This window comes from Alosa sapidissima, chromosome 8, assembly GCF_018492685.1.
Source record: "Alosa sapidissima isolate fAloSap1 chromosome 8, fAloSap1.pri, whole genome shotgun sequence".
Classification (NCBI taxonomy): Eukaryota; Metazoa; Chordata; class Actinopteri; order Clupeiformes; family Clupeidae; genus Alosa; species Alosa sapidissima.
The window spans coordinates 22437307-22449541 of NC_055964.1; the positions used below are offsets into that span (position 1 = coordinate 22437307).

Sequence of the window (12235 nt, forward strand, 5' to 3'; positions counted from 1 at the left end):
ACTAACCTTGGGTCTCTTTGGAGTGTGCTGAAACGATCAAATTATCATTCTGTGTTGTTTCATTTCACTATGTTCACGTCTCTGTTTTAGCCTAATGTTGGTTCTGTTTACATTACAACCTCGCGGTTGGAACAGTTTCAAAATAAAAAGCGGTTTAAAAATAAAAGCCCCCCAAAACAGAAAAGGAAAAGGCCAAAGAGTGTAAATAACATATAAGGAATGCATTAATACTAATATTATAAAAAAGATGAAAAAATCTAATCGAATCGTGACTTTAAAAATCGAAAATTGCATCGAATCGAGGATTTGGAGAATCGTGACACCCCTAATCAATAGCCTAATAAAATAAGCAATGAAAATGAGGGGAAAAGCAATAATTAACAATAATGTCCATTCAATTAATAATATAAAAAAACAATGACATGGTAAGACTATATTAAGGAGAATATCAATAATAAACAATAATGTCAAATTAATCAACAGCCTAATGGAAATAAAACAATATTATACAAACCATAACGCATAAGAAGCGCTTAAAGAACTAAATGCATGTTGAACAGGAATGTCTTTAGACCCCTCTTAAACGAGCCAAAACTACCACAGGAACGGAGAGCACTGGGCAACTCATTCCACCAACATGGAACCACTGAGGAAAAGAGTCTTGAATTAGACCTAGTGTTTATGACTGGTCGACATAAAAGACGCTCATCAGAAGACCGCAGTGGGCGGTTGGGGATGTATGCCTTGATTATTGAATTAAAATAACTAGGAGCAGATCCAGTCATATAGGCCAAAGTGAGAGATTTAAATTTAATTCTGGCTACTATAGGGTAGCCAATGGAGAGTAACTAGGAGAGGAGTTACAGGCGATAAATGCGATGGTCAAAAGTAGACATCATCATTAGCGGTTTATTTATTTATTAGGCCTATTATTAAAGAGTGTTTTTCATCTAAAGGTTCAACTTCATGCTTATGCACTAGACTAGGCATACTAAGTGCTCTCCCCAATCCCAGACTTTCACATTGCATGTTTGTTTGTAGGCTAATGGATGCAAAACAGCCTAGGCTATTGCTGTCCTCCCGACCAGGCAACCCCATGTATTCTAAGTAAATGCACACATATCTGTGTTTATAGCCTACTATATTTATTGCAGGTGAGACATGGAAAAGCAGTTTTAGAAAAATGAGTTTTGCCATGTTAACCTATGGAGAGTGACGGCCTGTGGGTCATGAAGGGCAGTTATTTGGATGTGCGGTGGCCTTACCCACGTAAAACAGAGTGAAATAACACTTTGTACTATAGAAACATTATATCATTGGAAACATGTATTATTCTAGCTATATAAATGGCATAGTGCATGGTATTTTCATAACCGCAAGATACTAGCAATCTATCGCGAGATACTAGCAATCTATCTACGTCGACATTAAAGTCGACGTGACATTTCAACTTTATTCTCGAAATGTCGAGTTTAATGTCGACTTTAAAGTCAACATGTCGAGTTTAATCTCGCCATGGCAAAAATATTTTTTTTCTTCATGTGTGGCCCTAATACTTCGTCGTACAAACAGGAGGCAGAATTGCAATTCTAATTTTGCACAACCCTGGTGGGCAGGAGTGGACGAGGGAAGCAGGGGGTCTGCCCAGAGCTGCAGGGTACCTGTGAGTTGGCTGTTGAGGTTCACCACTAGTGGACTGTTCCTCCAGTCAAAGGAAGAGAGCAGGTGCAGGAACCGGAGGAACCCGACCTGAGGAGAACTGAGGAGAGGGAGAGAGAAACATTTATTATTTTCATTATGCAAGGGTCTATCTCTATATACGGTCAAAATGTCTCAGTGTGTTTGTGTTTGTACAGTGTATGAATGGAAAGAGAGAGAGCAAGCGCCTGAGACACACACAGACACACACACACACACACACGCCAAGACATTCTGACTTCTATTCAGGCAATGAACAGTCTCCTATTTCTACATAATAACTGATTTAGCAATACCAGTGCCATAGGTCATGTCCGTTTTTGAATCTGCATCAAATTCAACTGAACTGAGAAAGGAGGGATGACGGCAATAGAGAGAGAACAGGAAGGAGACGGAGCAAGATGACAAGAAAAGCGGGAAAGAGACAATAAAGCAGATGCCAGTAAGTAGAGAATGAGTCACATTCCATGCCTGCTATTGCAATAACTTGATATTTCACAATCACATATACCAGCAGGAAACTTAATACTATAAACAAATAAAATATACAAAAACATGTCGTATGACGTTTTTCCACTAGAAGTTGAATATTTCGGTTGCGGTCGCGTTTTAAAAGAAGCCGACGACTTTTTTGGAAAACACGGTCTACTCCATAGGATTATAATGTAAAACGGACGCCGGCAGCTGCGATAAAGACGCTTAGTCTGAACGTACCCTAAGCGATGTTGGATAACGTCACTTCTGTTGACGTTAGGGTTAGCTAGCTCGCTACTCCCTCCCGTGCAATTGAAGATCTACTAAACATGCATCTTGTTGGGGATTGGTTGGAACAGTTTGCTATGTTTTTAATGATCCAAGCTGGACCAGGCTGTTTTTGTTGCCATTTTTGGAGCCTGGGCTATAGTGCTAGCGCATGGTGAGGTGATGTTTGCTGTATGTGACAAAAAAAATGTTTTAGCTTAGAAACCATATAACATCGTTTATAGCACCTTTAACAGGACATACTACACATATAAAAACCTACTAAACCTGTGGAATAAACATATTGCAAAATGAAGAACCCGCCCAAATCCAAAACTTGGATATGTGCGTGACATGGATACTCATCAACGTCTGTGGGCTGGAGTCAACTTTACTTAGCATAAGGTAAACAGACGTTCAGACTTCCTCTCCTTTCATACCCTTCCTGACTTTAGTAAATGGACCTTCCCATAGTGCAGGCTTACCACAAATGCGTAGGCCTCAAACGTTACTTATAATCTGCATGCCACAGGCTTCACGCTGATTATGGAGGCCTGGGTGGTGAGGTGCCCAAGAGCGCTGGCTGTTTATATACCTCAACTACAGAGAACGCTGGGACATTTCGCCCTGGCTATTTTATACACGGTGAAAGGAAAAGAGCATGGTGTCAAATGAGAGAGGAGAAAGAGAGAGAGAAGGACAAGAAAGAGACAGAGAGAGAGACAGAGAGAGAGAGAGAGAGAGAGAAAGAGAAAGAGACAGAGCCAGAGAGAGACAGACATAGAGAGAGACCTTCTAAAAGGCGTGCCAGGTGTTCCTGAATAAGGTGACGACCGACTCACCTGGGAGGGGTGAAGGGTGCGGGGTGCAGGAAGAGGTAGGCCACCAGCAAGTCGGCTGCGTCCTCGCAGACGTCTGCGCTGAACAGCTGCGCTCCCAGCCACCGCTTAGCCAGCCGACACACGGCCCCAAAACAAGGGTGCTGTTGCTGGAGCCTGTCAAAGACACTCATTTGAGTAGCATGCTCGCACTAGTATCTGTAACAGTGTGTGTGTGTGTGTGGGTAGGGCTTCTGCAGGGTTAAGTCAGTCAAATGTAAGACAGGCCCTTTTACATCGCGTTCCAAGTTATTATGCAAATTACATTTTTCGCAGATTTTCCTAAATAGTTGATGCAAACGACGGTGAGTATCATTTTCAAGTCATCAACCGTTAAGAGTATAAATTCAAATTTTATAGAACAAACCTCCCAAAAATAACAGTATTTTTTTTCAAAAATCAAAAAAATCAAAATGCACTGTTCCAAATTATTATGCACAACAGAGTTTCAAGACATTTTATAGGTTGTAAAGAACTAAAAATGGTCATTTGTTGAATTTGCAGCATCATCTAAATTAAATCAAAAGTTATTTCAATCAAAAACATCTTAACAGGCCAAGTTACATGTTAACATAGGACCCCTTAATTGATATCACCTTCATCCATTGAACTTGTGAGTTTCTTGGAGAGTTTCTGCTTTAATGTCTTTGCAGGATGTCAGAATAGCCTTCCAGAGCTGCTGCTTGGATGTGAACTGCCTCCCACCCTCATAGACCTTTTGCTTGATGATGCTCCAAAGGTTCTCAATAGGGTTGAGGTCAGGGGAAGATGGGGGCCACACCATGAGTTTCTCTCCTTTTATGCCCATAGTAGCCAATGACCCAGAGGTATTCTTTGCAGCATGAGATGGTGCATTGTCATGCATAAAGATGATTTTGCTACGGAAGGCACGGTTCTTCTTTTTGTACCACGAAAGAAAGTGGTCAGTCAGAAACTCTACATACTTTGCTGAGGTCATTTTCACACCGTCAGGGACCCTAAAGGGGCCTACCAACTCTCTCCCCATGACTCTGGCCCAAAACATGACTCTGCCAGCTCCTTGCTGATGTCTCAGCCTTGTTGGGACATGGTGGCCATTCACCAACCATCCATTACTCCATCCATCTGGACCATCTAGGGTTGCACGGCACTCATCCGTAAACAAAACTGTTTGAAAATTAGTCTTCATGTATTCCTGAGCCCACTGCAACCGTTTTTGCTTGTGAGCATTGTTTAAGGGTGGCCGAATAGTAGGTTTAAATATATATACTCTTTTGATCCTGTGAGGGAAATTTGATCTCTGCATTTATCCCAATCCGTGAATTAGTGAAACACACTCAGCACACAGTGAACACAGAGTGAGGTGAAGCACACACTAATCCCGGCGCAGTGAGCTGCCTGCAACAACAGCGGCGCTCGGGGAGCAGTGAGGGGTTAGGTGCCTTGCTCAAGGGCACTTCAGCCATGCCTACTGGTCGGGGTTCGAAACGGCAACCCTCCGGTTACAAGTCCGAAGCCCTAACCAGTAAGCCACGGCTGCCCCTAAGGTTTATGCACACTTGCAAACTTATTGAGGATCCTACACCTTGAGGTTCGCAGGACTCAAATACCTGAGGCTTCAAATACCTGTTTGCTGCTTTGCAATGGCATTTTAGCAGCTGCTCTCTTAATCCTATGAATTTGTCTGGCAGAAACCTTCCTTATTATGCCTTTGTCTGCACAAACCCTCCTGTGCTCTGAATCAGCGACAAATCTCTTCACAGTACGATGATCACGCATAAGCTTTCGGGAAATATCATACCTTGTCCAAGGTAGTGCACAATTTCACGCTTTTCAGCAGCAGAGAGATCCTTTTTCTTTCCCATATTGCTTGAAACCTGTGGCATGCTTAATAATGTGGAACATGAGAGTTCCTGCGGATTTCTGTAAAAGTCTGGCTATTAAATCTTTCAGACAAGTCTGCTTGCTGCACTGACGCAAGGACCTTATTGTTCTCGCAAACACCCAGATTCCTCAGACAGAACAACAAGCAGAACGAATGAATGCCGCCGCCACCGCATTTTTCAGGGGAAAAAGGCGATGGTAGAATCAATGAATGAACAAGCCAATACATTTAAGACGTGACTAAATGTAATCTATAACCTTGTATGGAAAATCCGGACGTTTCTATGACTTTTTAAGGCCTAAAAATCTTATTATTAAATTTAAGACTTTTTATGACTTCTTATAACCCTGCGGAAACCCTGTGTGTGTGTGTGTAAGACGTGTACGTGAATCTGCTGCACAGTGGGTAGCACAGTGGTAGCGCTGTGTGTGTGTGTGTGTGTGTGTGTGTGTGTGTGTGTGTGTGTGTGTGTGTGTGTGTGTGTGTGTGCGCGCGCACGTTGGATGCTTGGCCAGCCGTCACATCAAGGAAGCATTCTGAGGAACACTTACAAATTACAGACAATCCTGTTGTTTTTAAATGTGCTACATAATTAAACTTCACTTCACTGGAATTTACCAGAATCCATGCAGCGTGAGAAGGTGTTTGATTGTTAGTTTGTGTGTGTCGCACATTCCACACAAACATGTCCACTGATGTGCTGATGTATATGTATGTGTGTGTGTGTGTGTGTGTGTGTGTCGTACCCATGCAGTGTGCTGGTGAGTAGAGGCCGATGCTGGGTCTCCAGCTCCAGGGCCTGAGCCTCGGGGTTGTCGCGCACGAGCAGCATCCCGTCCGGGGACACCACCTCCCTCAGGACCTGAGGCTCACGGTGATATGCCACCTGGATCCGGAATGCTAGACCGTCCTGTGAAAACACACACACACACACACACACACACTAGGGTTTAATATTTTTCCCGAAAATCAGATGAATCAGATCACGGGAAAAGAAGACCTATTTCCCGGGAAATAGCTGATTTTTTGCTTTATTTTTAGCCCAAGTAATGTATCGTTATCATTAAAATATGTGTTCCCAAATCCCAAACTGACATATTTATATTATTTGTATCATTATTAGGGCAAAATAGCACAGTTTATGTCCATCATCAACACAGTTTGCAAAGATCAATTCTGCTGTGTGATCAAGTGAGCTGCGTGCGTGATATCTGCTGCATGGCTAATTATGAAATGCCAAGTGGATTGTCTGTGACTTGTCTTCTGAAAGCCTACGCAATTATAAAACAGTTTTTTGCTAAAATGACACTGTTTTTACCAGAAATGTCCCCATAGCATAGCAAAAAGTGTGTAAAAATGTGCCATTTTGGAATACGGCGGCCATATTGGTTTTTGGACAAAATTCAACATGCCCCACGTTTTAATCTGTTCCAATAGGGGTTCTGACCAGGAATCCATGGAGAAAACTTTGACCAAAAAATAGGCCTAATCTTTCCAGCAGATGACCTGTTTATTATGAAAACTAACAAAATCTGCTAAAGTAGGCCTAAACCACTGAATGACTCCTAAACCATTCTGTTAAACAAAATCCATTCTGTGGTTGTTGAGATTTGTAAGCAGCTCGGAGTTAACCAAATATTTATTTATTAGAGCAGGGCAGGCATATTTTTCTTTTAAAAACACATAAGTTCAACTAAATTAAAGAAAACAACCCACAGAAATGAACAACTTTGCACTGCAAAAAGGCAGGCCCATAGGCCTATGTAAAACTGAAAACTTGGCTAAACACTCTGCTGCAATATCAACATTGAATTGAACTCGTGACAACTTAGGCTACATATTTCTTTTAGTTTACAATTCATTCTCACCCTGCCCTTCTTTCTTTTTTTCTGGAAGTGTGCTTTCAAAAAGCAGAGAGCGTCGACAGATCTCTGCACTCAGGCGGTTTCGGACTTTCGTGACAAATTGGCCGCAGATACAAAACGCTGTCTCCGCCTCCACAAATGTAGCCTGAATAGTACTAGAGTTTTAAACAACTGTTGCAGTTGGGGTGGACTCCTGTTGGTGGACTCGAAGAGAGCCTACGGTACGGCACCGTCGCCTGCATCAACGTTACCGCATGACAATAAGACGGACACTCCTTTGCGGTTTCCCGCTTCCCGCCATAACCTTTCCCGGGAATCGGGAAATAGTTTTGATCAGATTTCCCGTTTCTCGGAATTAACACACACAATTACCCTCCTATTTACTGGGTTGTTAACAAGGATACACACTAAGATTTCACACAAGCGTTCCACCCAGACAAACACCCACATAACATATCCCATATCACGTCAGTCCACACATGGGAAATCAGTGACTAAGCCAGTGATAAGTGGCACCAGAGTAGGCCATGACTCAATATCAATAAATCAACACCTACACCTATCAATAAAACAACACCAATAAATCAACACCTGCTGAGTTCACTGACAGGTTCGTGAGTTATGAATACAGAGTCAATCACAGTGCACAAAACAAAACCTGCCATGTCTACACCAACCACCATAATGGACATTCAGCTCTCCATAGCTCATCTGGAAAAAATTTATCAGAGACAGACAGACACACACACACACACACACACACACACACGGGCTACCTTCCAGACATCCAGGTGTGTTGGCGTGGGGTTGCAGGGGTACTTGTGGGTGTTCTTCAGCAACTCTGCCAGGCGGATATGGAATGCTGCCTTGATGTGACGGATGGCCAAGCGGTCGTGCGGCCACTTGCCACTGCCCTCCATGTGACAGATCACTGCGCGCGCACACACACACACACACACAGACACACACACACACACACACACACACACACACACACACACACACACACACACACACAGAGAGAGAGAGAACAATGAAGCAATCAACTACACAAACACTCTTGGCCAGAGGCATTGTTTGCCCGTTGTTTACTGACAAATTCATGTAGCAGAGCTGTCTAAACAGCACGCCAATACAAGCACTGAAACCTTGTGGTGTATTCAAATTCAGGCTACTGACTTCCGGTAAACTTCTACATTTTAACGTTTCTGTATAATCATTCTAAATTGTTCGACTGAAATTATAGTCTTAGTCAAGCCTCCAAGTATGTTCACCAGGAAGAACCTTCTCAGACTGCTTTGCGTTTGTTCGTTGATGTCCCCAGCAAACTCAAGGAATACAAAAACGGTTTGCTCATTTTAACGCACGTCGGAGATGTCTGTGGTGAACGTCTGTGCTCTGTGGTGGGCATTACCTTTGATAGGGGTGATGTAGGCTGGACAGGGCTTCCCCTCCTGAGGCAGGAGGGCGCGGATGTGCTTCTCCCGGTCAAAGCGCTTGTAGTCCAGCTTCACTGGGACAGGGGGGATGACCTGGGGGGGTAGGAGGAGAGTGAGAGAGAGGATGAATCATTTTTGAGTGGGGACTAGTAGTTTTGCTATTCAACCCTGTTTTTTCCTCATTCTATATGCACATTATGCAAAGGTCTGGTGTTCATGTATAATTAATCCCTCTGTATGTAAACAAACTATCTCTTTGTGTATGTATGCACATTATGAAAGGGTCTGGTGTCTAACAATCTTGTGTGTGCCTGATTATCACATCAAAGGTCTTAAAATCTATGAGCATCATTGAATCGTTATAGTGTTTCAGTCATATTGAGAACATGTTTGCCTTCCCTCCTACAAAAATACAGATTTGGACATATATTTTTCAGGCCTTGGTTTTGGGATCCATTCATGATATAGAGAAGGTTTGAACAAAATCTAAGATGGTGCAGCCTTATTGTTGACATGGAATGACCCAATATCTATGAGTGTGTGTCTGTGTGCATTTTGTGGTGAGAAGAGTATGAATATAGTCAGGATATATGTGCACACTGGAATGGTATGAAAATTTCACATTGCAATTACAGTGACCAAAATGATGAGGGTTTGGGGAAGGGGATATAATGTGCTTAAAAATCAGAGTGGTGGTCACACTAATCCTCGTCCACAGAAGCAGCCTTCACACTGCACCCTCTGCACATAGGGCAGCCATCTTTACTTCATCTACTATAAACCTGGGACATTAGACTCATTAGTCTGACACAGTAACCTTACTAGAGGTGTAGCTTTGTTCCTATGGTGAGAAAGATGCTGTCCATCATAGCTTAACCCTAGCAGACTAGTTGATCAGGCGCACACGGCATATAGTCTCTGCATGGTTGCATATTTGGTGGGGAGACCGTTAGCTAACTTCGGTTGGTTCTGGACATGCCATTTACCACAAAGCTTTGGCTTTTTCAAACACACAGTAATATGATACAGCTCGGGAGATAATTACAGAGACAAGAAGTTGGATAGATAATTAGAAATTGAGACAGCATAATTACCAAAGGGTATTGAACTATATTTACTGGTCACTCTGCTGTGTGTGAGTGTGTGTGTGTGTTCTGAACAAACGGCAGGAATTCAGTGATGGGTAGCATCACCGTGTGTGTGTGTGTGTGTGTGTGTGTGTGTGTGTGTGTGTGTGTGTGTGTGTGTGTGTGTGTGTGTGTGTGTGCGCGAGAGGGTGTGTTTGAAAGAGAAAGTTGGAGATACACAGATCAAAAGAAAGAAAGAAAGAAAGAAAAAAGATAAAAGGAACAGGCACAGAGAGAAAGTATTTATGTGCATGCCTGTGGGTGCACAAGTAAAAGTACATGTATGCATGCATATTTGCGTGAGTGAGTGAAGTGTGTGTTTGACTGACCTGTGTGTATCGGAGGGCAGGGTGGGCTCCCTGTACTGAGGTGATTGACAGCGGTAGATTCTCCAGCTGCCATAGCTTACGGCTCAGGTCATCATAACTCTGAACAACCTTCAGGCTCTCCTCCTCGCCTGTGCCACAGCTCTATAGAACACACACACACACACGCACACACACACACACACACACGCACACGCACACGCACACGCACACGCACACGCACACGCACACGCACACGCACACGCACACGCACACACACACACAGAGCAACAAAAGACACAATGCAATCACATACACGTCCACATAGCTGAATAAATTATACATGTTAACACACTGCACAGCACAGGCAAACAAAGACGCCTTGTTCTCATAAAGCCAATCTCAATGACCAGTGGACCCATCATGGAATACTGTATCTGGCTCAGCATCATGATTCAAACTACCACCACTGCTATTGCAGCACTGCCTCCTTCTGGACAAAAGTGGCAAAGCAGTTAAAAAACTTCACAGAATTTATTTTCATTTAGCCAGAATGTTGTGTCTCATAACTTTAGTCGCGAATACACAAATAAATGCATAAATAAATTACTAAGTAAGAAAAAACTAAAAGGAATAAGTCCATCATAAATCGGAGGCCAGAAGAACGTACAAAAAACACAGGTGCATAGCCTACCTCTTTTCGCACTATGATCACATCATCAAGCAGCCCACCAACATAGCGGATACAGGAGGGGGGGATATCAGCATGACTGGGGAGAAGAAACAAAACAACCAACACGTATTACACTTGGTTCTGACTGAGATCATTGTTGATGTTCTTCCCACTAGATAGCTTATGTCATGTTACCTAACTTTTCAAACAATCAAAGAGTCTTATCTGAGAGAGAGAGAGAGAGAGAGAGAGAGAGAGAGAGAGAGAGAGAGAGAGAGAGAGAGAGAGAGAGAGAGAGAGAGAGAGAGAGAGAGAGAGAGAGAGAGAGAGAGAGAGAGTGAGTGTGTGACTGTGTGTGGCAGGTGGAACTCACAGCTGCAGCAGGTGACTGATGATCTGCTGGGGCACCAGCCTCTTGAGGCAGGTGGTGGAGGCCTCCCACAGCACCGCCTCTGTGATGGAGCCGTCCTGAAAGCGCCTCAGCTCAGAGCGATCACCCCACAGCTGGCGGAACTCTGCCGCCTAGAGAAACACACAAAGTTAGACACATATGAAACATAGACACCATACAGAGGAGAAACATTCACATATAGTGAACTTGGCTTGAAGAAATCATACAGGCATGGTAAAACTGAATCCTACGAAAACTGATAGAGCTCAAAAATAACAATAGTAACCTGACAGTCTCTTGATACACACACACACACACACACACAGAGGTAAGGGATCACTGATGTGCGAGGACACTAACCTTTGGGCTGTCTGCCGCCGGGCCTTTCTCGAGCACAGAGACCAGATGGTCTGGGTTGAGCAGCAGGCCGAAGGACAGGGGCGGCTGGTCCTTGTGTTTGGGAGGCTCACTGGTCACTGGCCACTGCAGAGTACAAGCAACACCTCACTCACAAGATCACAAACAGTTCTTTAACAGTCAGATCGCTTAGATCACCGTCAGTTACACCATAGCCAAACCACCCCTCCTCCTACTGATCGGTGTTTTAACCCTTAAGGGCCTGTGTCCACCAATCACGTTTTTTTGCGGCGACAGCGCCCTGCCCTCATTTTCAGAGTGCTTCGGTCAAGTGTATATTGTTGCTATGTTACCAAAATCTTCTGCCAGCGCGTCTTTTAGGAACGTTGTCTAAAGCTAACTAACTAGCTAACTGAAATGGCAGCAATCGTTTAGGAGCTCGCTAAATATGACTTCGACAAAAGGAGTTCATTTGGCATTACAATAGATTAGGTCATCCCTCTAGGCTTCGTAAGTTTGCGTTCAGTTTGCAGCAGTTGTTTAATATTAGTCACAATAGGATTGAGTTTTTCTCTGCCACTACCAACATTGTTGACAGTGTAGGTCCCACCCCTTCCTTGATTTCAATTGGCTAGCAAGAGAGCAGTGACATTGACGAGCCCAGCACTTTTCTAAAAGTGCTCAGAGCGCCGCCGAAAAAAAAACGTTCAGCGCCGAGGGCTTTTTTCCTCCGAGGGCGCTGAGCACTGTGAAAGCTGAACTTCATAGGATTTGTATTGAAAATAGCCGCCATCGGCACAAAAAAACGTGTTTGATGGATTCAGGTCCTAAAGGTGTGGGTTTTTGAACATTCTAACATAAGATTCGGTTCTGCAATAGTTCAAGGTTATAAAATTC

General features: G+C 43.5%; 1 protein-coding gene across 1 annotated transcript in view; it reads right to left on the reverse strand.

The window, feature by feature from the left end:
* Positions 1–12235, reverse strand: part of nol6 (nucleolar protein 6 (RNA-associated)) — a 29247-nt gene that overhangs the window by 9080 nt on the left and 7932 nt on the right. The window contains exons 13-21 of the mRNA XM_042101816.1: positions 11342–11464; positions 10964–11112; positions 10612–10687; positions 9942–10082; positions 8461–8578; positions 7823–7977; positions 5928–6091; positions 3282–3434; positions 1662–1759 (exon numbers count right to left, since the gene is read on the reverse strand). Of these exons, the coding sequence (XP_041957750.1) occupies positions 1662–1759; positions 3282–3434; positions 5928–6091; positions 7823–7977; positions 8461–8578; positions 9942–10082; positions 10612–10687; positions 10964–11112; positions 11342–11464 (1177 nt within the window). The remainder of the gene's footprint in view (positions 1–1661; positions 1760–3281; positions 3435–5927; positions 6092–7822; positions 7978–8460; positions 8579–9941; positions 10083–10611; positions 10688–10963; positions 11113–11341; positions 11465–12235) is intronic.